A 26,618-nucleotide genomic window follows, 5' to 3' on the forward strand; every position below is an offset into this window, starting at 1 on the left:
TATACAGAATATGAAGGTTTATTTCAAAAGAATACATTTGCAAGAATACACAGAAATGCACTCAATGTAACAGTACCTTCTGCAAAAATAGGTTACATAATACCTGGTAATGAAAGAACAATCTTATTTCTCTACAAATTAGAAAGCAGAGATAATAGCCTGGACAACCTTCAAAATGGAGGTTATAGTTGTGTATGTTGTGAGAAGTAGCTAACTTTTAAAGCATGACACCACAGAGCTAATGTTGGTAAATCAAACTACTAGCACACAGCTGCGAACTATTTTATACAGGATTAACAAATATTTTGGTTCCAATTTGTTTTTATGCAGCTCTAGTGCCTCAGGGAAAATGCTTATCAAAGATACACAAAAACTATCCAAAATTACAACGTAACTATTAAAATGCCTCCGAAATTGAGAGGAAAGTAATCGTGTTAAATTAAAAAAATTTAACCAGGACTTCCAGACAAGATTTCCTGTTTTTAATCAGAGAAAGTTTACAAGAGATTTCAATAAGTTATCTTGAAACCAAGCGGCTGTCGATCTTAGAATCTTCGTGGAGGTCCACCTTTAAATGGCTTAAATCCTGAGCCACTTCCCCTCTGCATGGAATTGCCTGTGATCTGTACAACTCTATTAATTGGTGAAGAGTTACTGGAAACAAAGGTTTTAAAAAAGTGTTAAGTTAATCAGGTTCTAAACTCCGGGTGCACAGGTAAGAACATTGAATGTAACATCTCGTACCCCTCAACCGTTAAACTCTTTTAAGAGACTTGAAACCATGCAAGAAGGGAGACGCTGCGAGAAGTCGCTGGCTTCGGTGCGGCTCGGCAATGCTGCCACCAGCAACGCGACTGCTGTGCGGGCACGGGAAGGTGGGTTGGGATGTCGTGCAGCAGCAACCCCTCCCCAGGAAGCACCGCTGCTCGCACTGAGCCCAGGACACTGCCTACGCCTAACCGCAGCGTGGAGAGCTCAGTAGGGAACTGAGAGGAAGGAGTAGGTTTTGTACCTTGTGTGTGGAGACATCATGCCCCCTCCTCCACGGCCATCTCCCATTCTCCTCGTGTCATGATACCCGCTTCCTTGAGAACTAGGTCCATGCCATTCTTTTCTTGGTCCAGTTTCACGACTGTGGCGTTCAACAACGTGTCTGTCCTCGTTATAGTGCTGTAGGAAAGCGAGAATCGTTTTCAGAACGAAAAGGGATATTTTATCAACAGGAAACGAGCTCTTCAAGAAAGTGAAGCTTACACCTTATATATGTAACACACAAGAGTCAGGCATCTTTTAAAGCTTCCGTCCACTGGCAGCATAAGCCATGCTTACGAGAGCCCTGTTAACTCTAGATAACTAATTTGCAGTAATGACTGTGTGGGTACGCAGGGAACAAAGTTACACGAACTCACACTTCACTCCCAGTTCCCTCCTGCTCTCATATAATCACCGACAAGCATGTACTATAGAGCTACAGGGAAGTAAACACTCTTTTTTTAAAAAACAAAACACTTCAGGATCTAGTAGCATCGAGCAATTCAGTCTGCGGACTTTAAAAAGTCTTAGGGAAGGTTTTTCTCAGTAGGATGTTACATATTACAACAACAAATTGCACGGTAAGTAGCAGGCAGTTAAGATCTTGTTACCCTGTGTTTTCAGGAAATTCTCAAAAGCCTGATCGGTAATTCATTCAGGTATTGTTCTTATCTACGTGAAAGATACCAGACATAAAAAGAATCGGGTATGCTTTCTGGAATTTTGTGGCTTATTAAAAAACCCGACAAAAAAGAACCTTTAAAATAAAGAAAACTAACTTGAAAATAACCAGAAGGCTTGCTAATGATTCGTGTGATGCTATACGGTCATTTTTCCAGTGTGATTTTTAAATTTTCCAGTCTCTCACTCATGCACACAAACACACGAGGATGACTCACTTGTCCTCCACCTCTTTCTCCCATCACGCCTCGTTCTCCTTCCCTGCTTCCATACCCAGAAGCACTGCTCCGGCTACCAGGAGGTGCCCCTCTCACATGTCCAGACACTTCTCTTCCCGATCGATCTGGCCTCTCGCCTCTGTAAAAATTGCTTTTATCAAAATTTTGGTTTCAGTGTAATAGAATTGGTACCAAATCACAGCACATGCAGACTGCAAAGTTTTCTTTTTGTTTTGCAGGTTGCTAGCAACTTGCCGTTAGCTTCGTAGAAACATTCTTTTAGATCTACGTGGCGCTCTAAATAATTACAGCTCATGTGTTACTTGTTTACATCTACATTCTTGCACAAAAGCCTCCTTACTACTACGTGTTGCTACACATGGTTAAGAATAGACGGCTGGGAGGCGGCGCCACATTTACAGATGAGGTAACATGCGAACCCTACACACAGGTTTTTTTTCTCATGCTTTTGGAAAGTGACTTTGCCATTCTTTAGGAGGCAGGGGTCTGTTCTCCCTTTACACATCAGTTCTGGAGGAACTGCTACTATGGCTGATGCTACAAGAACCGGTACCCTCGCTAGTTTGTTCGTATAGCCAGCAAATTTACCTGCCATCCCGTTTGTCTGTGCTTATGCTTCCCTCACTCTTCCAATTTGTTTGCCTAGGTGGATTTGAACCAGTCTCTCTTGGATGTCGACCGTGTGGTATTTCAGGTCTGTCATGAATTATCACTGTTCTTCTTTCGTCTCTGTCTCCTCGCACCTCTCGTCTGTCTGTATCGCGCAGTTCACTTCTTGGTTGTGGTGGTTCATTTCTCCTGGACTCACTGAAGTTCTTAGGATATCTCTCAAAGCCTGGCTCTTCTCTTCGTGCTGTTGGGCGAGTCTTTTTTGCTTCACCTTGATTTACAAAACGTTCTCGCCTAAGTTGGTAAAGTACAAAAAAGTCATTTGCTTGTCTCCCATTTTCCCATTTCCCGGCACATCTAAGCACATGCGTGAGTATCCAAAAATATTATTCATCTTTATATTAATGTTTATTCCTATATAGGTGGTACGTCTCTCAAAGATCCTTCCCACCCCAAATTACATTGATTTCTACAACTGTCATTTTGAGATCAAGTTCTTACAGCCTGTTTAACATTTCTTTATGCATTTATCTGTTCGCATTTTGGTCAGTATAATTTAAGCAATTGTAGAGCCTCCTTTTTGCCTAGTATGACGCAGAGGAAATGCTCGATTTCCTGAGTCAGCTAGAAAATACAATTCTAGTTCGTTGCAGCATAACAGTAGAAGACCACATATCTGTAGCTTCTGGACTTCTACTTTATAACCAGTTACTGGAGATGTTGCATGGAAACATGAAGTTGGATCTGGAACCAGCATCTACTGCACAGCTGCATGGATTCTGATGAATGTGACTTGTGCAAGTAATGCTCTTGAGTCTCATTAAACCAGTCGCTTTTAGCCTTGCCCCTTAAGGAGGTAAGTTACCAAGTAGGACAGATGTAATCCATTGGAACCTACTTATGACCAGATGCGAAAGAGGAATAAGTTGCAAAAAATCTTTCAAAATGTCACTCAAAAAAGACCATCAGGCTGCTCGTTTAAAGTCCTCAGAGAAAAGCAGACCAGATTCCATGATACATACAGCCAGTCCTGAAGACACAAGAAGTTCCAGGACTTGAGGCCTGGAGTGTATTGCAGCAGAACTGTATAAAGCCTTTAGCACCATTTTCGATTTTGAACAGTTAAGAGCAAAATACACAGAGATGCTGGCAGGCAAATACCTGCCCCATTAAATACACAGAGATGCTGGCAGGCAAATACCTGCCCCATTATCTAAACTCACCTATCAAAAGATGATGATGGAACAGAAGAACCTTCTGGATATCGTCCCCGTTCTCTGTGATCAAAATCGTTAAACCTGTTCTGCTGGCGACTATAATCTGAACCATGACCAAAACGTGCATCTGTATCAAGAGCCATCTTTTTATTTTCATTCCAGTAAGGATCATCTCTCCTTTAAAGAAAAAAAAAAAAAAAGAAAAAAAAAAAAAAAAAAAAAAAAAAAAAAAAAAGAACCTTCATCAGTTACATGTATCCAAATCAAGGCCTAATAAGCACAAAACTGTTAGAGTCAGTAATCCATTTTTAAGATGCTCATTTGACCCTTGGAAAGCCACTAACCAAAGGTAGACTCTTAAACAGCAGTAGGAGTCATTTAAGAAAGAAAACCTGAAACATCCCTCTTTTTGAAGTGCAAATTAAAGCGAGAAAATATCCACAAAATATATAATAAAATCTAAGCAATAGTATACAGTGTTGGGCAGTTTAAAAAAAAAAAAACAAAACACTGAACAAAACCCCAACACACACATCACTTGGCAAAATTTTGCCTTGAAAATAACCTAGGGAAAAAAAAATTGCCCTCTAGAAAAAACAAACAAACAAACCCCCACCACAAAACACCCACACATCAGAATAGCCTTCTCAGCAAAGAATAACGTAGGGAACATCGCAGCCTTGCTTAGTCGAAGCATTCAGCTACAGTCTCTACGATAAGAATGTGAGATACTGAAGTCTATCAGCAGCAGCCTTGAAAAACGAAGCTGTCCTTATCCCCCTGGTGAAGAAATGTCCGTGTTCTGCTACTGTATCTACCATGACGACTTGTATTTACCTCCCGCTGTACCACTGATATATTGATTTTAGGGTTGAGGTCTCTGTTCTCTTTGTATAAACAAATAAAGACGAAAGCCAGCTGAATTCACGTGGCTCAAGCAGCGAATCATACACGTCATCAGCTTTGATAAAGCCATCACACTGAGGTCCTGAACCATCCATTTACCAGAAAAGTGAATTCTTCACGAATTAGAAGCAAGAAATTTCAGCCACTAAGGCAGAACAAGTTTTTTCCTCAGCAAATGCACTGAACTGCATTATGCTCTTTTTGTACACTAAGAATTAATTCATGGGATGCTTCTCTTATTTCAAAACTTCCCTTCTACAGCTAAGGTATGTTTCATGCTGGGTATAAACTGCTGTCAAAACCAAACAAATACCAGAAATCCAGTTCTGTGCAGACTTGCTTCAGGTACAAATGCGTTTTCAAGTCTGCCACAAGGCTGGTAGCTGTTGCCTTTCACTCAGCACTGTAAAACAAGGGTTTGAGAATTAGTTTACCTGTGATCTACATCACGTGGACGTTTCAAAGAATTCCTCTTTTCCTGTTCATAACGAAGTTGCTGCTGCTGTCGACGGAGCTCCTCCCTTTCACGAGCAATACGCTCTGCTTCTTTTCGACGTTCCTACCGTGAAAGGGAAGGGTGAATAAGCACAACGAACCAACCAGGCCTTTATTAGAGATACCTACAGAACAATTAGCAAGTATAGGGAATTAATACTCGATAGTTTTCTATTAAAGGCTATCGGCTATAGTTAATCCTTCGAGAGCATCTAAAACTAAAGACCATAAGGAATACTTCTCCAACAAAGCAGACGAGATCTGGAGAAGCTATTGGACATCAGACAGAAGCATCTCCAGGTAATTTCTTGTATTGCTGCTGTATTTGTTGCCCAGAAACACATCTTATTAGGTTTTGCAGTGACATTCTCTCAGAAAAATCCAGAAAAATTATGGAAGACTAGTCTAGGCAATATGATCTGCTGTACTTCAGTGTTTGAGGCGGACATACATAGCCACCGCATAAACCAGCAGCAAGAGCCTGCCATCAAAAGACAAGTCAAAGTCAAGCAAAGAGCTAAAGGTTACTGCTGTTGTAGGCTGGTTCTTTTATGGGCTGGGTGGAAGGGTGAAGAGAAAAATTCACCACAAGTGTGAACTCTGTAATCCTCCCAAATGATACTGCACTACAGTCAAACTAAAGACATACACACCTGTTCAATACGAACACGTTCTCTTTCCAAACGCTCCCGTTCCATCCTTTCCCTCTCCAGTTTTTGCCTTTCAATTTCTAATCGTTCCCTTTCTCTCTGCAAGCATTCTTCTCGTTCATGCATTATTCTTATGCGTTCTCTCTCACGACGCTCCCTCTCGGCAATTTCTCTTCGCCTAAAGAAAAAGAAAAAAAGTAAAAAAAAAAAAAAAAAAAAAAAAAAAAAGGTAGCAGAAACTCATCTGAAAATTTTTCGCATCTAAAACTAACATCACCTTTGGCATAGATATGAAATAAACTATTTGAGAGTAAGCTCTGGACAGAAGTCCTGGTATCAGAAGTCTGCTCCTTTAGCCCCATGTAGCCAAACTAGTATATTCTACAGAACCATTTAAGCAGACAGCAGATACTAGGAAAAGTTATATCAAGAATCATCCATCATTCTTGATGTATTTTATGCTGGATTCATATTTCTATGTTGTCAATCTGACAGACAATAATAACAGCTTAGCTAAGAATATGACTTGGATCTTAAAAATAAATGCTATTTTAGCTCACCCTCTTCAATGCACTTATTGTTTTCTGTCCAAAAATAAGACAGAACAACATACCCACTCTGGATTTGCACAGGTTAAGCATACTTGTCAACAGCTTCATTTTGGTTTCTTTTTCCCACCTCCTATAGTAGTTTACAGGAAGGCGGAAAGGCACTTTCTCCTTTAAGCTTTATGCTTGCTGGGAATTCCTTTGTTTGTGGAAATCCAGCCAACAACAGAAGCCATTTAACTATCCTTTACAAACTTTTGGCCATATGAAAAGAGCAGAATAGAACAGTGTAGCCATTTAGTCCTTTTATTTAAAGGGACAAGATTGTATTATGCTTGGTTTGTCACTCAGATATACAAAAGTTCTGTTTAAAAACAGCCAACCAACCCCAAATGCTATTTCTGGCCACATGTCCTAGTCAACTTCTCATCTTTTCAAGAAGAAACCTGACATGCAGTAACACTTACGAGACAAGCCTCCCCCCCATCCCCAACAAACACTAAGCTATGTGTGTACATATAGAGCTACTAGAAGATTAAAAAAATTTGGAGTCTGTTAATTCATATAAAGATACTGTTAGGTAGGCAGAGTCCCAGACTTTAACATCTGAGTAAAAGGCTTGACAGAATGCATTCTGATTAGATTTCTAAATATAGTATCTGATCAATTAATGTATAAAATAGCCTTTAGCAAAAAGTTGAATTACTACCTTCGGAGTTCAACAGCTCGTCGTATTCTTTCCAATCGAACCATGTGTTCTCGCAATCTCTGTTCCTTCATCTTTTCAAAAGGCAAGATATCCTTTCTACCCCTGTATTCCCTGAATTTCACTTTATCTTGAATAATACGCTCTTTGTTCCTCAATATCTGTGGCTATAGATAGAGATTACAATGGTTATTTCAGAAGTCTCATTCATTTAGGGAGATTTCTGGATGCTGTGTTCAAGTATCATTAACTACTTAGCTATCCCAAAGCATACAAAGCTTCTATCTAAGCTTAACAGTTTGTGATAGTTTATTGACTCTTCAGTGAAAATATCAACTGTAAGGTATTAGCAAATCAGATAAGGATTGCATCAGGTCTATAGATACTTACTTTATCAAACCTTCCCCTTCTAACTGTCCTAGTGTGGCCTTGGTCTCCTTTTGTTTGGTCTAAAACTACAACTTGACCTGGGCTTTTACCACCTAGGGAAGGGGGGGAGAAAAAAAAAAAAAAAAGAAAAAAAAGAAAAGAAAAAGAAAAAAGGTTTAACACACACGCATCCCTATTTGCCTAGTACAGATTTTCCTTAGTGAAATTTCTACATCTCTAAATTGAACAGTTACTGGTAGGAGAAGCATACCATCATGTCTGTAATTAAGTAGTAATATAAAATACGGAAGCTTTTACATCAGCTCTAAAGCAATACATGTTACTGGAGTCTAAAAAAACCAGGTGTTTAATTCTCTGGTTTCCAGTAAGAGCAAGAACACGCCCCCAAAACAAGTCAGACACACATATTCAACAGGACGAAACATGGCTATATTGCATACTTATTCTTTTCTTTTCTTCAGTTTTTTTAGTGGATTCTTGATTGGGGCCACTCGCTCCATTATCACTCTTCTCATCTTTACCTTCTGTTTTCTTGCCTTCTTTACTTTCTTTTTTTTCAGATTTCTCAGATTTCTTTTCTTCTTTTTTGGTTGACGGAGTTCTTGTTAGGAAAGAAACCACAAATGTAAAGACAAAAATCCAACTAAAGGTTTTTCACAACTTCATAAGACATGTGAAGTTTCTTACTTGCTGGCTTTATCACTTGATGCTGTCTTCTTATCTCCCATGCTTCTACCCGAACCAGATTTCTCATCACTTTCCTTCTTCAACTCCTTTTTGGAGGGATCGCCTTTCACCTGGATTTTTTTTCCAAAAGGGAATAGGTTAATACAGATTCTTGCCTAAAATGGGCTATTTGGGGAAAAGTTTTCATCTTATTAAACCTACTTTCTCAACAGAAATTTGTTGTCCGTGCAGCTCTGTTCGATGAAGGTGTGCTATACATCTAGCCACTTCTGTACTAGAAGACATTGTTACTATGCCGTAACATTTTGCCCCTGGGCTTCGTGCGTTTGTGACCACCTTAGCACCAAGTACCTACATAAACAGGTAAAATTTACATTTTGAGAGACACATGTAGTAAGGAAGCGATGGTATTCCAATAATATTTTTACCCTAGTATATAAAAAACAAACCAAACAAACCCTCCCACCCCACTAGAAAGACTTGACACTCCCAAGTTTTTAAGAGCATATAATTCCACGGGAAGCTGCAGCTTTGAGCACTTTATCCCAACTTTCACATCACGGCATATTAATGTTGATGTCCTGTTTTTAACAGTCACAACCTCAGGCACATCATCTAAATGGACAGTTGTGACAGAAACACCACTAATCTGGATTTGACAGTTCATCCCTGACAGATGAACCCCCACAAGAAAGTCAGCAGCTGCCTATTACTGGCAGGAAGGTATAAGCAGTATTACATAGTAACTTAAAAAAGGAGCCAATTCTTCAAAGGCATCTAGCAAATGTGTCAACTAAGCAATTTTAGTAACCAGCTCTGACACCTGCTTCTTGAGAAAGCATTAAGCTTTGTGTTCCTGCTCATTGCTAGAATTTCTGTAACTACTGCAGCCAGTCTCCTTGGTGTAGTCAGGCTCTAATGCAACAATTTTATCTTTCTAGCAGCCTGTAACGGTACACCTATTTAGGAAATAAATATTTCCCAATTAATTTAAAAACTGGGAAGCTAAGTAAATGCAGGTACCAAGCACGTTTACAACGAGAGCAGGCAAAGAATTGGAAGTTTTAACAAAATATACACTCAGGAACATTCATGAAGGCATTAAATCATCTACTAAATTAATTAGAAAAATCAGAGATCCAATAATCAGAACCCATACTTGATATTCACAGTGCTAAGGTTGTAACTCGTTCCCAAGATGCAATAATGTCATAATTGCACACTTATACAAACACTACAATTTTACATAGTTAGCAGCAACTCCTTTGAGAAAACAGAAAAGCTGTTTTCAGAAGCCTGCTTAGCTTGTATGGATTCTGCACTGTTGGATGGAATTCGCATGTTAAATTAAACCAAAATTCAGGAAAACAGACTTAGTTTAAGCAGCCTGTAAAAATATTCATTAAGTTATTAGAAGTCCCTAAAAGAACAGGCATTAACTGTCACGTGTTTTCACCTGGTTTTCCCACTCACAGGCCCTCAGAAGACATTTTAAAAACAGTCTTCCCAAAGCAGCAGGTTCTATTAAGACTGTTTGTTATAACTTTACTGGTTAGTGTATTATCTTACATTCATGATTAAATACAGTTAATGCAAAAGAACACAGCCATCACTACTTAATTTTTTAAAAAAAATTTTAAAGCCAGCCCTGACCAATCATATTTATGAGATTTCTTTTGCATCTATTTCACCTCAACAGGAAAAAGATTTCTATAAAATTAACATATGGTTCTTCCCTGTAAGCACACACTCTCATTTCAAGATGCTGAAAAAAGTATTGGGTTTTTTAGATTACATTGGTTAGACATGTCATCTCAAACTTTTATTTATTTATTCCTCAATTTCTGTAACTGAGTAGAGGAGGGGAAGAGACACACACACAGCACACATGGCACCACACCCCATGAAATACCTTTCCGTATTTGCCGAAGAGATTTTTCAAGTCAGCAGCTTTTGTGTTGGAAGACAGTCCGCTAACCCACAGGTTTCTAGTTGAACTTCCACTGCTACCACTAACACTGCTTGCACTTCCTGAAACAAGTTTTACAAAACAGCCAAAAAATTAAGGAGTCAAAGGTACCATGAACATTGAATTGAACTGTTGCTGAAAAGATAAACTTCTCCCGTTACCTTTAAGTAACTCTTTATCTGGTTACCTTTCTTGAAAAGACTTCTACGTAAAAAATACATATGCCATAAGATTTCATTCATTTACCCATGTACTGAGACCAACAGCTTGGCTAACTCATACCCAAAGGACAGAGCTAGAAAGAAAATACAATTTGTTACAAGGCATGCTTTACCTCTCATTTTGATATATACGTTTAGCTCCAAATTCTGGGTCTTATCGATAACTTCCATTCAAGAAAGCCTTTTCTAGCACCCAACATTTGTTCCTCATCAGTACATCTTTACACTGCCCGCATTACCAATGAGGTGGCAGAAAGGTAGGTAGAGGAGACTTAGTTAATCCTCGCCTCCAGAGCAATGTGGTCTATCTATACAACTTCTTGAAGTATCTACTCTCCACCCAGAGCAGCTTTTTAAAAATACTGCTGGATATAGAACTGGATGCAGCGCACCAAAGTTATTTTCCACATACTACCAAAAATACCAAAGAAAAGCCAGAAAAACATTATGTGCCTGGAATAACCCCCACCTCCACATACGAGCCGTTTCTGCAACAACACAGAACTAAAAACTCAAAAGAGATTCACGTAATCTTATTCCCAACATCTTTTAGCCTTATATTATTTAGTTCAGCTTGCTGTTGTTTGCTGCTAAATGTATGAACTGCTTTTGAGTATGTTAAGATGTAGCCAGTCATACAGGCAAGACCAGATCTGGATCTCCAGCTCAACAGTTGGCAAATCCGGTGGTACGCAGAGTTTTAAAAGGTAATTTAACCACCTTGAGGAAAAAAAGTAGTTTTCCTTCTTGGTTCATCTTGATGCACTGAAGAGTCAAATACATCACATCTCAGTTATCATCAAACTAGGATTACCCTGATAATCCTAGCTATCACTTGATGTATGTGATATATCACTTGATGAACCGTGATACGCTTCAAATATCATTAAGTATCATTAAAGAGGCACTATACTGGCTTTGGCTATGTATTTTAAAGACAACATCGTGATAGTTACTACTACTATCACATAAGCTACATGAAAGCAGATTTGCTGTATCTTCATCTGATTTCATTGTAAGCATGTAACTATCGTGAAAAGACATGAATCTAGAGAAGACTGGATTATACCTGTCACAAAACTTTCTCCTCAGAAATTAACTGATCACGTAAAGTTGCGTTCATCCCTTAGCAATATGCAAGGGATTCTGCGACAAAGGTTTCTGGCAGTGAGCTAGCACGCGAAATAAGGAGACACACGAGCTTATACAAAAGCATTTTTTAAACTATGAAGCATCGATGTAACTGGTGACATTAACGTGATCTTGAGCTCCACTCTGAATTTGTAATCACAATACAGGGTTTTACGGCACAAATAGAAACTCCAAGGCAGACAAACATGTCCAACTTTAACGCGCTCAACAGCCACGAGTGCAATTTTGCTAGCAGGCACCTCAGCTGTTATACTTGGTTGAGAGTTCACTTTATTTAAAAATGAGATAGAATTGAAACCAAGACAACAAATTTCATTGGCATTATGTTTAAATAGCTGCAATTATTTTCCACTTGTTCTGTGTATAACGTCAACCCAAACCACTGTAGGTAAGTTACAGCAGGCTCATCTGAAATTTACACCTTCTCATCAAAATAAAGACTTGGAAAATGTTAAGTGGAATTTGCTCCCAGAAGTATTTTGAAATAGGAGAATATATTTTCATTGAGTCTTTAGAATAAGTATTTTTGATCTTACGAGGAATCTGGCAGGAAAAGAAAAAACAACCACACAAGCACATACATATAGCTAATGACTACTGTACCTCCAGCGTAATTTACTATAGGATGAGTTCAATTACATAAGCCATTTTAGTATGTGGCAAGCAATTTCTCAAACAGGAAAGCATTTAGTTCAAGACAATACTACCCTAATTTGCAATAGTTACCTTTATCATCCTTTGATGTTGTCTTGCTTTCTTTAGATTCCTTAGTAGAGCTAGAGAAGCAAATTAAAAATCAGAAGAAAATTGAAAATACAGAATTTGGTAAGTGTTGCATTTTATACTACTAATACTAATAGACAAGTTAACATTTCAAAAAATAAAAATAAAAAAGGGCTAGGACTGTATATTTGAACAAATGATTCCCTTATGGATTCTTGAACTGATTTTCCCCAAGATGCCTGAAGATCTAGATTTTCTGACAACTCTATTCAGTGGATATATGGCAATCTTCTCCAGATTTCAGGACGGGGACTTGACTTCATTTTGTGTTCTTAGAACTGATAGCTGTTCATTACCATCATCACAAGGACATTTAAAAAAATCGTCAATTTGAAAAAAATAAATAAATGCTGACAATTCGACAATGCAATCAGTAGGACATAGTGTCTATACGAAGATCTTGAATTTTAAAAAGTAACTTATGGCGGTCAAAAAAATCTATAGGCAGGAGCATAGGATACTAATTATAAGATTCTTGCTGCTACCCCCTTAATGTAGAGTGATCTTATTGAATGCTGGTACTCAGTATCGTAAAGAACTGACATAGAAAAACAAACCTCTTTGCTTGACCAGAGGCCCCAGTAGACGAGGGACCTTTCTTCAAAGTATCCTTTTCTTTGTCTCCAGATTCTGCTTTCTTTGAACTTTCTCTGGCTTCCTTCTTGACGGGATCACCCTTCACGCAGTCTTCCTTCTTACCATCTTTATGGTTCTCAGTCATCTCATAGTCCTTGCTTTCCTTCTCCAGGCTCTGTGAAATGGTATCCTGCCCATCCTTTGGCTTACTTGCTTCAGAATCTGTAATTTTCACATTTTTACCTGTTTCTAGGAGGTCATCACCATCAAAATCCAGAGTGATGGCATCTTCAGCCTGGATTGTAACCGATATGTTATCATCCTCAGCTTCTTTCACAGAGGTGTTAGCTTCCATCTCTTCATGAGCCGTGTGATCAGCCTCAGCTAGGCTTTCTTCTGAAGGAAGAGGTTTAGATACTTCTTGTGTACCATCACCAGAACCTGCTTTATCTAAGAGGATTTAACAGGAATAAATATGGCAAAACAAGAAGTTTAAACAATTTCATATGCATAAGCTAGAATAGGACCTAGAAAATACAAAGCCAGTTATTAGCACTGATGGAAGGTTAGAAAAAAACACAAGGTGTATTAACACAAATATAAATCCTTTACCCAGGATCACTTATTCTTCATGGCAAAACACATTTTCTAGAGACAAATACCAAAACATTAGGAGGGAGAATATGGTTCCATCCTGGAGATACCCGTTCTTCATAAGAGGTATCCATTTTCCAGTTTAGGATTTAGTGTTCCAGAAGAAAGTAGTTGCTTTGGATGCTCACAGTTTTGATTTAATCCGTCTTTGAATCTTCCTGGTTCCAGGACTTCTAACCTTCCCAAATCCAAAAGAATTACAGTCTTGGAGAATTTCAGCCAGTCTTCCTTGCTGGTGTTCTTTTGCTTTTCCTTTCCAAGCAGTGGTTTGGCAGTCAAATTAGCTGTACAAGGCTGCTGCAGAACACAGAGGCGTGAGCTTTAATCCAGAGTTCGTAGACAAACGGTTTTCAGTCTTCATCCACTGGGCAGATTTTTCCATCTCAGTCCCGCATAGGCATCTCCAACCGTATTTCTTGGGTTTGCACAGATAAGACACTTCAGCCATAGGGTCCCTCGTAAACACGGAGTCTGTAGTTTTATCCTGTAACTTCAGTAATGTGTTTATTCCATCTTGTGTAAAGTGAGGGTGTTCCATGTCCTTTCTAGTCCACAATATGTAGAATCCTTAAGACTTCTGTCCAGGAAGTCTGTTTGCCCAAATGCATTACATTCCTTCTATAGTTTCACTAATGAGCACAGCTTAAAAAAACAAAAAAGGTAGCCACTCCACAGGTTTCCAAACACTTGTTTTACCATCCTGCATACAACCGGTATTTCTAAGTGACAGTAAGCCAAGTATATGATGGTCCATACATTTGTTGGGTGCTCGAGTTCAGTGTATGGGTGTATCATTTCGCTCAATTAAACATCAGTTACTGCAGTGCAAGTTGGAAGCTTTTGCATGAAGACTTACCGTATATTAAAATCAGTCCTTGAATACTATGTTTTTTTCATTAAGAATCATAGTATTACAACTGCATTATACATCCACCACAGTAACTGATAAGTACTGTAATCAACTCTTAAGAGTAAAACCACTCTTAAGAGTGAAATAAACCCACTGACTGCGATGATTCCAGGTGCTGAGCTTAATAAGGCAACAAGTGATACTTAGTACTGGAGACAAGCCTAGTATTAGTAAAGAGATTGAATATTACAAGAGAAAATTGCCTGTTGTACCAGACTAAAGACCTCTGAACTCTATTAAACTTTAAACATACCTTTCTCATTTTCTTCGTCTTCACCGTCCTGCAATAAAAGGAAGTAAAGACTAAATGTCTCTGACTTTAAAACTTTAAGTAGAACATTTTGTATTTTCCACAGAATTTCTGTCATATGAAGGCAAACTAATGCACTGAAAACTGCTTCCAAAGAAAAGATGATCTAAAAGCCAAGCCTGCGCATCTCCCCTGTCAAATGACTGAAAATGGGTATGAAGCCTCACTGGTATCTATCTGCAAACCTTGCAGTTTGCAATCGGAGCATGCAGATATTTTCTCCCCCCTTCCCCCGACCCTTAACTCAACAGGACATTTCTAAACTGTCCCATGTCTTGCTAGAGCCTTCAGAATGGCTGTCACGCTGCTGATAACTACTTTCAATGATGTGCAAGCAATCCATCAGTAGCTTTAAAAGCTTAGGACAGAAGCCAGAAACTAGGTAGACTTCCTCCACTAAGTACTTACAAATGAAACTGTGATTTTAATAGGTATTTACTTAATTATCATCAGCTTCACTGAGCAAGACATGCTGTATGAGATGTCCTTTCAGAAATCAATTCCATGTAACTCAGAATGAATTTCTGAACTTAAATATGTTACAGATATTAGTATTATACCAATATCAAAAATACAAAAAGAACCCCCACCGAACCCAAACAATCAGCCCCCTCCCCCCACAAACATCGTCCAAAGGCAAATTTCTACATTAAAACAGGAGTTCTATGCTCCTGTATAGGCTGTATATACTGTGTTAGCATTTAGCATAGCCCTCTGAAGTGTTTTTAAGAGAGTTTGAAATATACCGCTTGCTAAGTCTACACACTAAATACTCCCAAATTGTAGACAGAAATTTGCATTTAAATAGCAAATCTTATTTGGCAATCACAATTATCTGCATAATATTAAAAAAAAAAGCGCAAACCTCCTATACCATTTACCTTTACTGTATTACATCATCACATCATCTGACTCAGATGCATGCTGGAACAAAAAGCCAGTCTAAAGTGATCTTTTCCAACTAAATAGGGATGATAATCAGCTTAACAGAGCTGATTTGGAACTTACATGGACAGTCGGAAAAGTATAATCTTCTATGTCTTGGCCTTCATTTTCCTACAAGAACGTAAAAGGGACTTGCTCAGCAAATTATTTGTAAGACACTTAAACACTCAGAGTCAAGACATTCTGTTAACTCAGAAAGCAGTTAAGTGGATACACTATTGAATGCGTACAGGTGAACATCAATGAGTTCTCATGACTTGCCTCTTTCAGCTCAGCGTTCAGATTATGCATGTCACTACCAGTACTAAGGAAAAGGAGCACTTAGGAACTCCAGACTGTGGTAGAATTTTATCAATGCCACATTTGTTTCAGGACTACTCAAACACAAGCCAAGAAAAACAGACAGAAAAAAAATTTACTAAATTACTTTTTAGAGATAAGCTGAAAAACTACTTCTGACTTCCTAGGAATACAAACACACTAAGAAAAATTTACATTTTGCTGATAAAAATCCATGTAAAATACAACAAAGTACCTGACTTTCGGAATCCTTTTCTGCATCCTCTGTTGTCTCTGCTGGCTCCAGGTCGTGGTATCTTTTCTTTTCTGTAGATGGCAGTTCTTTAGAATTCAAGTTCTCATCTTCAACAGATTCTTTAAAATCCTTTACTTCATCATTTCCATCTTGATCACTTGCATCTTGAGTCTCCGATTCACTTTCCTTTTGGTGTGAACAAAAAATACCTGGCATAACTAAGGGTATTAGCTATATTCTGAAAAATTCACTGCAAGAATCACTGCTTCTGCAAAATACTGTATCACATTCATAATAAAAATTCATAGCACGTTTAAAATAATCCACATCTTCACACCCTTAGGCATCACAGCTCTGAATACAGCAAAAACAATGCTCCAAATTTTCACATAAATTAGCACAAAGAGAATGGAAGATTTTTTTTGTAAAGCCAAACATTAAACTTAAATACAAGATGAGGGGAAAAAATTACATACTTTTATTACCTTGACAAAGGAATCATCTTCTACTGAAGCATCACCAGTTAATTCATCAGCTTCCTGCTTTTTACCTGAAATGACAGAATACGCTAATGAATAGAGCTGTTACACAGAGCAGACTTCCTTCCAATACGGATTATGTGTTGGGCCTTAGTTTACTATTCTCTATACCTTCTAGTTTACCTGAACTGTTTGCTACAATATAACCTTCCCAAAACTGGATACTTTTAAGGCGAGCAGAAAAAACGTCAGCTAAGTGAGCATGAACAATCAATGCTGTTGCATAAACAAGCAGTGACATCCAAGCTAGTGATTTGAATAGCAATCCTTCTACTTTGAGCGACAATGGAATTCAGGAGAACATTACACTGTACATTTCTAGAATTACTGGAGTTAATGAGACATTATGACTTAAGACTTTGGAAAGGCCTTATAGGATAATTAGCATCACCGAGCTATTTAGGTTAGAAGGGACCTCTAAAGGTCCATCTAGTCCACCCAACCTCCTGCTGAAAGGCAGAGCTAAGTTCCGAGTATGATCAGATTGCTCAGGGTGTTATCTAACCGTGGGTTTGAGTATCCACAAGTATGGCAATTGCAGCCTCTTCAAGCCACCTTTTTCAGGGCTCTTCACCACTAGAGGGAACAATCAGCAGAAGAATTAAGTCACGTGAACCATTCAGGTCTTCTACATATTCTTTACCGTACTAAGGGCAGTTCAATTCCCTTGAAGAATTCTGTTCTTCCAGCACATGCACACTTTAATAAAGACGCCTCTGTGGAGATGATGACTATGCACAGTTCCCTTTGGAACCCACTGCAATTTCTTAATCTTCTGCAAAAGCAAGACCTAGAAGACTAGACATAACTATCTCCACACAAACCACCCTTTGTAGAGCATTCTGTCTCAGATTCATTCTCTCAAAGATTAGCCTGTGCGACGGTTTTCAGTAGCTTAAGGTACAAAAGCAGTTCTGTTAGGAAGTGGCTCTACTGTCTGCTACTGAAACCCAGTGTCAATTCAAGATGCAGATGAGATGACAGTCATGATCAGCACTTAACGCTTTATTTTTGACATCACATCTTCCCTCATCCCTTCATCCTCTAACGAATGGCTAAATCAATTCTATAGATACTCAAAAGGAATAGAAAAGAAAAACATCAGCCTAAGTTTGACACAGTATGGACACCTCTGCGATGCGGAATAGTCAATTTTTGTCAGCAATTTCCATAGCCTTTTCATACACAGTGCTTAAATTGCATTTCAAAGCTGGAAACCGCTCAGCTACAGGGCAAGAAGAGAGACTACTGTTTTGGGTTTACTCAGATTCCAGTTGGTTTTACTCATTTCCCTGGAAGACGACACTCTGAGTACTCCTGTACACAGCACACTGTTGATTTGAGGTCAGATGTATGCCAGTCTCCAGGAAAAGACAAATGGCAGAAGTTATTTCTACGATTGCAGAACATGAGGTCTTTAGATCCAAATACATAAACAAGACCTTGGTGCTGATTTTACTTCATTTAAAACCAAACAAAACCTTCCTGGTTTGTACGTGTAATACAATAGATTGGTGAGATTTTGGCATAAAGAGCCAGCAGCAGAGGCGTGCTTAGGGAAGCTAGCTTTCCTCGGGAGGAGGAGTGCACGTATGCTGGGAGGGACAGGTTTTGATAGGCATCACAGCTGATACCTGAAAGCAAGACTAACCCGAATTTTTATTACTATTTTAGTATTCCATGATAAAATCTACAGCCACGGATCTCTTCAATATAAATATAAAGCAGTGAGAAACAGCAAGGATTCCTACACACACTCAACTGCTCTCTGTTTTACCCATCTCACATTTCAATTCTTTAGTTTGTTAAAACCTGAAGAGACCAAGTTTTTTTCCCCGCATCCCATATCCAACTAAACACACGCAGACACAGGCAAACACAGAGCAGATGCTAGACCTATTTAGCAACTATCTAGCCTATACTATTATCATGAAAGCTATTTAAATCCACTCATTTTGCCTGAGGGAATCTGGTAGGTGAACTAGAACCTAGACTTTATAGGGGATAGAGGTGGGGGGGGGGAAAACCCACCCACGTCAAAGCTACCTGAGGTTAGTCCCATCATTCTGCAACAGCAGCTAGAGACTTCTATTGACATGTCCTCATCAAAAGGAAGTTATACCTTTCAGTAATGAAACTGTCCGTATCTTTTATTTGTTGCTAAATTAAGCCAGACAGGAATACATGTTTCCATTAGCTTTTCTTTAGTCTGTCAGCCTTTCTTTGCAGAAGTATTCCAAGGCATAAGGAGACCTGAACAACAACCTTCGCTTTTCAGCTTCAAGCCTGAAAGTGGTAGAAAGTTTGCTTCCCCTCTCAGTTCTGTGTTTCGGGTTACTTTGGTCCAGTTAGTCACACTGCTCACAAGTGGCACTTCAAAGTTTTGATACAGATAGCTTTCAGATGTTGGTACAGTAACTTGCCAAAAACCCAGCATCCACAAAAATGCAAAACTTTTCCACACTGATGCTGGTCCACAATGGGCTTCTGAAAGGCACACTTGACTCATAATTTCACAGAACTAAAAACAGATTGCAACACACACCCTTCAGGACCTATTTCTGTGAACTTATATAAGACCAGTATCACTTCAAGGAAGATAATTCAAAGTACATTAACAATCAGTGTCAGAACAGCTGGACCTTCTTCAGACAACAGGCACAACAGCTCTCAAGTCACACAAGTTGTCAACCCATAATAAAATTTCTGTACAGGTTTATCCATGCTGTGGCTATTGAAAATGTCAGTGGTATAATGAGCACTCACCACAAATCTGGGTGCCTAACCACATAAATATTAATTTACTTTGGAATAATGGCAGTCCTTTATAAGCCATGCTCAATCCCTTTTCTGGTAATGGCAATTGCTACACACAGTAAAATTGCAACAGACTATTTACTCAGCGAATGAATATTCTTCTTAGAATATTTCTAGATGATTTCTAACCTCTTTAAAACGTTCACTTGATATTATGCAGGTTTAGCTTTCATCTCATTTACAAGCCTTAGCGTAGCATAAGCTTGTTCTGCCTATCCATAGCCCTCTACATGTGATATTCAGGCTACATAAGCATATACAGAATTATAGAAGAGTTTTATTTTGGACAAGTCTTAAACAAACTAGACATCCGCATCTCATGCAGAAGTACAGCGACACACTCGTTATAAAATTTTAGAAGGATCAGTGTTTGCATTTCTGCTGGTATGCCTGCTGAGACTTCCAACTGGGTTCTGTCGTACCCGATGCTAAAGTTTCATCAAAAACACGGGATGGGAAGAAAAAAGGAGAAGGGGAAAGAAAATCTTTACAATGGAATGAACTCTTTACAGCCTTATTTGGTTAAGAGGTCTGCTGCAATTTGAATAGTAACATTTGCCACAATATTATCAAAAGTAAATTATACTGCTACATTTCTGTATTCCTAAATGGTATCACCGGGTTACAAGAATATTTAAGTCTTCTACAGTGTCTGCAGGATACTTTGTAAAAACCATAAATTACGAAGAGCAGTATGTACTTCAAAGAGTCAGCTGCTCTCTGGAGAATCACCAACTTGCTGGTAACATTTGCCATCGTTTGTAATCACTTGATTAAACATTCATAACACTTTTTAGTGTATCTCATTAGAGATATCACTCGCCCCCACCTTAATGAAATTAATGAGGAAGCATTTAGCCACATTACTTCCTCCTATCCGAGGGCACACAGAAGCCTTACCTACCATTTGTTGTACACTGTCTATATCTCACTTCAATAAGGCATGATATAACTTAAATTACGAAAAACAGCTTTCCAATATTGGAACGACCGGTGCAAAGTGTTTCTAAAATTCAGCCTGCATGTTATTTTTCAGATATTGATTACAACTTACAGTATCTTAAATTTCTATCATCCACACTGAGTTCCCATATTTTTAGCTGAATAATTTCCTCCCTCCAGAGAAACATTATTTTCTACACATTATCTACTCATTAACATGCAATGAGAAAGTCTAGTTTAAAAGGAATGTTCTCTTTATAAATAATTTACATATGTCTTTCCTCAAAAGAGGGGAATGTATTCATTTCCTTATAATGTACTCTATCTTGAATAAAACACTTGAGAAAAGTAGGGTCTCAACAGCTGGTTTATCTTGACAGAAATACTCAAAAAGTTACAGGGATATTAAGAGCAACTGAACAGCACCGGTCAGATACCTAGAAACAATATTAAATTAAGAAACCTACTTTGTGAGTCAATTAAGACAGGCATGCCTTGTAACATTAAGAGTTTTAATTAGCTGTGCAACCGCACTGTGTGCAACGGCACCGCCCACCCCTCCAAGAACATTTGGAGAAGTCACTTTTCAATCTTTACTATTTTATTCAGCAACTGCAAAGCAGACCAACAGAACTGGCCACTAAGAAGCAACAAAGCAGCTACATGCTTGCCTTAAAAATAAAAAGACTTCTAAAAGGCAGGTGAACCCAGCTCAGGAAGAAGATTCATTCAGAAAATTCAGTCTGAAAAAAATAGTATTTAGAAATAAATGAAAACTCGGGTAATTCAAGATTAAAATCCAGGCATTTGTACTCGTACCCACAGATCACACATGTATGTAACACAGCTGTAAGACACCTATTTTCAGAGCAGTTGAGAACCCCTAACTTTCTCCAGCAATGATTCACTGGGCAGGAAAACCGATCTCCCTCTGGACAAGCTTGCTGCACAGTACAGTGTTTCAGAAATCAAATTCCAGAACTACAGTAATGGATATTAACAACTCAGAGAGAAGAAGAAATAACGAACTGACAGTTTGTCAAAATAGTTATTTTAATATTCCTGAAGGACAGATAACATCATGACAGATTCTTTCCCCACTCCACTCTCCTTTTGCAGGCAAGCAGTGTGCAACTTGGTTTTGTGGAGGTTTTTTTTAAGTAACTAAACAGTTTTGATGAAGTCATCAAAATTATTTGGGCAATAGTTTAAGCCAGCCACTGTTAGTTGCCTGTGTTTGACCTAAGAAATAGTATTATCAAATTGGAAATTTAATTGGAAACTAGAGAGGTACTTCAGACACAAAGTTACAGGTGCCTAACTAGCCTCAGAACCTTGAAGAGCAGCAATAAGCATCTTTGCTCACATTACATCTCCCAGGTTAAAATTGATTAGCCTAAAATCTCTTCTTCACCCACACTAATTCCAAAAGTTGGCAGAAAAGTAACTGCCAATCACCAAGTTACAATGTACCATTTACACAAGTACAATTACAAGTTACACCAAGTACAATGCCACAAGATTTCTGACTGCAGCTGCTTTAAAGGAATGTGAACATTCCCAAAGCATTTCATGCTAGCAGTAAAGGAACTTCCTCTGGATACCAGAATAAGGAGAGGGATGTTCAGGCTTGAAAAGAACAGCTTTTTCCAAAAACTGTCATCCTTTTACAAAGCGATAAATTTGTCCGTAGGTACTAAATGCCAGGGTGGAGAGGCACGGCTGAGGCAATTAAAGATGGAGCGCTTGGCATTTATTATATGTTTAAGCTTTCAAACTTCAACTGGTAAAATCAACTGATCTCACCTGCACAGCCCCTCTGATCAGCTGTTCTGCAGCTCCTCTTTACCTCAACTATTTAATTAAATTAGCTTCTGGAAAAAAAGTGTTAGATTTTGACTAACTTTGCATACAGGGCTGATCAAGGTTTCTTGCTGGATTACAGAATCCTTCCACAAGCATTCTTTAAGTAGTGACACAAAAGCCTCCAATTATAAACTTTCCTGATGAAGAGCCACATGGCTCCCTCTATGTTATCTCACGTTTGGGCAAGTCAGTAAAGGCCCTATTTTAAATATCACTCCTTTTTCATACAAGATCTTACGCTGCAGAACTTGGTATGGGATAATAGCAAGCTGCTGTTTATTTTAAGACAGAAAGGTCTACATTCAAACCAGCTTAGTCAAGGCCTTATTATTCTACTCATATTGGTTTACAGATGTTTCTTTCCTATCTCATAGCAAGTTGGGTTTGTGTCATTGTCAAAAGCTTGTCACAGTCTGGTAAAAAACTGCAGCATATACTCAGTTGATAGATCAATTTATCAAGCCACCAAAAAATGCTGTTCTATGAAGGTAAGTCCCATTCTTAGCTTCATTCCTATTCCTCTCCATTTTTGTCAAGTTCGAAGAAAAAACCAAGAGGGAAACCAAATATATCACTCGCACGCAGACACTATTTCCCTCTAATTCAGCCTGCATCAATATTCCAGATCAAGTTTTTCTAACAGACAGTGCTAGGGAATTAAGACATCTCACTTCTTCCACAGACCTTAAGAACTGCAGTAAAACTGTCCACAAAGACATTCAGATCTAAAACCAACAGCCACCTGACAGTTCCATGGTTTTTTGGAAGGGAAACTTCCTTCCTCCCTCCCATTCACCTCTCTCTGGCTGCAATGAGGAGGTTTATCCATTACTCCCACTCTCTGGCCTTTTCTGAGGCTCTGTTTTCTTTGTAAATGAGTATCTAATCTTCCTACTCTCCTTTGTACAGCAATAATAGCTCTGGGGGAAAAAACCCCACAAACTATAGGACTAGTAGCGTCATTAATTCTACCACTGGACAGCAGTAAAATTTTAAAGACCCATTAATATTACTACAAAGCTGTGGGGCAGGGGGCGGAGGAAGTAATCATTAGCAAGAGGCCTAGAGCAGTATGTTGGTGAAATCAGTACAAGAGCAACACAGCTCAGTGAAAACAGTGTATAAGCACAAGAAGGATCAAGATAGTAAATTTTAAAACAAAAAAAAAAAAAGTCAGCTGTATTGAACTTAGTTGATGGGCACGCATCTCCCACATGCCTTTGAAAGTATCCTAGTAACAATCCAGGGAACAGATTTTTGAAGTGCTAGATTTCCAAGTTTTGAGGGATGCTTTCTGGTTACTTGTAACATCTGTCAGCAGAAAGCATGAGAGAGGGAGATAACATTAGAACCAGCAGTTAACACATAACAAGGAATAGTTAAAAAGAAAGAATATATTCTTTCTTACAGTTAGAAGTAAACCAGTAAGATCAAAAAAAGATTCTCCCTAGATAAATTAGTGAGTTTTTCTTATTACACACTTGAAGATTAATACAAGCTCTTACACTTTTGGCACAAAATTTGCTCATAAGACTTCTGTAATCCAAGATGTAATGAGGAAAAACTCTTGAGCCTGCAAAGTGAGCAGATAAGAACTTCATGAAGGTCATATCTTACTTTGACGTTTACCAGGAGCGTACATTCATATGTAACGTTACGATTCAATTCCACAGAAGAGGTGGAACAGCTACTGAAACCTGCCTCAGGCAGCAGCACAAGCAGGCAAACTACCTTTGCAGAAGTGAAACAGTGTACCTAAACAAGAAGCCAGTTCGAGAACATCATGCACGTCATGATTTTAATATGGACAATAGGAGGATGAAAAGCAGCAGTAAAAGAAGTGTTGATCACAGTGGAAGGAGTAGCCATTTAGAGCTCTACATGAAAAATTCTGGAAGTGTTTCCTTAGCTTCCACATAGTTTTCTTAAGCATCAGTTCCCTTTCCAGAGTAGGGAATAAAGTAATATCACAGAGGAAAATCAAACCATTGTCAAACAATTCATTCTCTTTCACTTTTCTAGTCTGTCAAAAGCACAGGTAAGTTCTTCAAACTTCCTAAGCAGATAGATTTTACTATTAAGTTCCCTATTCACAGCACCAGACGAAAGCATGAATAATCACAACACAAAACTCAGCCTAAGACAAGTGACAATGGTATAATGTTGATAGTTTCCAAAACAGGTATCTATAGCACACGTATGAACGTTCTTAACATGTATGTTCAATCAAGAATGCTATGCATAAAACAGACATTTCCTTTCCCAGTATTACTTGATTATGGATGCTCCCAGAACAACAGAAAACCCTAAAAACCCCCCAGAACCCAAACCTCACAAAACAATATTTAAATACTTATGCAAAAGAAAACAAAGCAAATACAATCACTGCCAAACAGATTGGTATAGAATTTAAATAATTATCTTTCAGAACAGAAAAACTAAAACCTCTTAACTAGACATTTCACAGCAAGCCTTCAGAGCCCATTCAGGAAAATTCATATTTATAATCCTGTCTTCAGTTAAAAGTATGCTAAAAACCCACAGAACACAGTCCTCTTCAGACAGTGACCCCCTACCACATATCATTGTACACTCATCACTAGCCTAGGTCCAGCACCTTCTCCTGGCTAAACAACCTCTTAGTTCTCCCTTTGCTGTTGCACAGACACTCTCAGACACTACACAGATCCCCACCCCCCGCACCAGAGCTGCGCAGCAGTTCCTCTACCTGCTCTGCACCTGTAACACTCCATACTCCATGTTCAGGGTCTCTGTTTACACAGCATATGTCAAAAATCTCACAAATGACCTACAGAGCCTCAGCACACGCAGCACAAGGCTTCAGGATCCCAGGCAGTACAGCCACTACGCTCACAGCACATCTCTTCATCCTCCCATTTTCCATATACATCCAGCACCCCTATACATTGTCTATATACAGTGACTGAAAGCAGTTGAGCAAGGCAAAAGACATCTTACATGACAGAAGTCATAAACAGCAAAGTTACAATTGTATCCAAACTACAGACCACAGTTCCACGCTCCTCCTTTATAGCAATATACGCAACAAAAACTGCTTAAGAATGTAACGTATATCAATAGAACCTAACCTTTGCCTTTGGTTGGTTTCTTGGTGGGTGTGTCAGCCGAAACAGTTATTTCAATATTATCTGGATCGCCTCCTTCCTCTTCAATAGCCTAAGTGAGACAAAAACCACAATTTTTAATGGATTTCCGTGGAAAGCTAGGCAATTTGACTTCGGCAGAAGTCAGAGAGCCAAACAACTATGTCTTCCAGTCCCGACAACATTTTCCACAACCACTTCGGGTTAAGCCTTAACACTTCGTGCTGGAGGCGGTGGCACGCCAGGGGCAGCGGCAGCAGTCCGAGCCGTGCCAGCGCCGTTTCCAAAGCACACCTTATCAAGGACCAGCACGCTTCTCCTCGGTAACCCAACACTAGAAGGCCACTACGACACCCGCGATGACATTCAGAGCGGCACAGAACCAGGAGGCTGGGCTGCACGGAAACCCCGCGGCGACAGCCAGGCCCGGGACTCACCCCGGCGGCTGCCCGGCCAGCTCCAGCGCCCGGGGCGGCGGGCGGGCCCTGCCGCAAGGCCGCGGGGGCAGCCCCGCCGCCCGACACCCCGGGCCCGGGAGGGACGCGCCGCCCGGCCGGGCCGCACAGCGCCGGGGCCGCGGCAGCCCCTCGCCCGGCAGCGGCGCTGGGACAGGTCCCGCCCCTCACACCGGGGGCAGCCGGCGGGGCCGCGAGGGCCCCGCCCCCGGAGCCAGGCGGCCGGCAGCGGCGGGCCGAGCCCCTCGGCGGGCCGGGCCGGGTCGGGTCGGGCAGGGCCGGCCCCCGCGGCCTGTGCCGGCCTCTCACCTGCTTGAGCCGGGAGATGAGCACGGTCTTCACCCCGGTGATGTCCAGGTTGCGCCGCTTCAGTTCCGACTTGAGGTCGATCACCCGCAGGTCGGTGATCTTCTTGCTTTCAGTGGGGGTCGGCGCTACCGCCGCCGGCGCGGCCGGTGCCGCGGGAGCCCCCGCAGCGGCGGGAGACGAGGCGGCGGCGGCCATTTTAGAGCGACTGAGCGCGGCAGCTGCACGCACAATGAAACCCCCCCGCCCGGCCGGGCCGCCGAGTACCCGGATGGAGGCCGCGACTGACCTGGCGGCGCGGCGCAGGCGCGCTGGGGCTCACCTGGCCCCGGGACCTCCCCGCGAGAGGTTGG

At 40.0% G+C, this 26,618-nt stretch overlaps 1 protein-coding gene across 9 annotated transcripts; it reads right to left on the minus strand.

Moving 5' to 3' along the window:
* Window positions 1–26,618, minus strand: SLTM (SAFB like transcription modulator). Of its 9 annotated transcripts, none has more exons than XM_037395712.1 (21): window positions 26,269–26,613; window positions 25,490–25,577; window positions 16,692–16,765; window positions 16,216–16,401; window positions 15,744–15,791; window positions 14,679–14,706; window positions 12,843–13,311; window positions 12,229–12,278; window positions 10,073–10,191; window positions 8,362–8,511; window positions 8,161–8,270; window positions 7,995–8,074; window positions 7,474–7,565; window positions 7,087–7,250; window positions 5,833–6,007; window positions 5,119–5,243; window positions 3,785–3,955; window positions 2,541–2,855; window positions 1,932–2,082; window positions 1,013–1,170; window positions 1–654 (listed from the first exon to the last, which is right to left on the minus strand). In XM_037395712.1, the coding sequence occupies exons 1-21, from the start codon at window positions 26,461–26,463 to the stop codon at window positions 546–548; spliced, it is 3,057 nt and encodes a 1,018-aa protein (XP_037251609.1). In that variant the 5' UTR covers window positions 26,464–26,613; the 3' UTR covers window positions 1–545. The 9 variants fall into 9 exon arrangements, with proteins under 9 accessions (XP_037251609.1, XP_037251607.1, XP_037251601.1 ...); XM_037395710.1 differs by having other exon boundaries at window positions 7,914–8,074; window positions 12,843–13,257; window positions 26,269–26,612; XM_037395704.1 differs by having other exon boundaries at window positions 7,914–8,074; window positions 26,269–26,612.

The sequence above is a fragment of the Falco rusticolus genome, chromosome 7, assembly GCF_015220075.1.
Source record: "Falco rusticolus isolate bFalRus1 chromosome 7, bFalRus1.pri, whole genome shotgun sequence".
Lineage (NCBI taxonomy): Eukaryota > Metazoa > Chordata > Aves > Falconiformes > Falconidae > Falco > Falco rusticolus.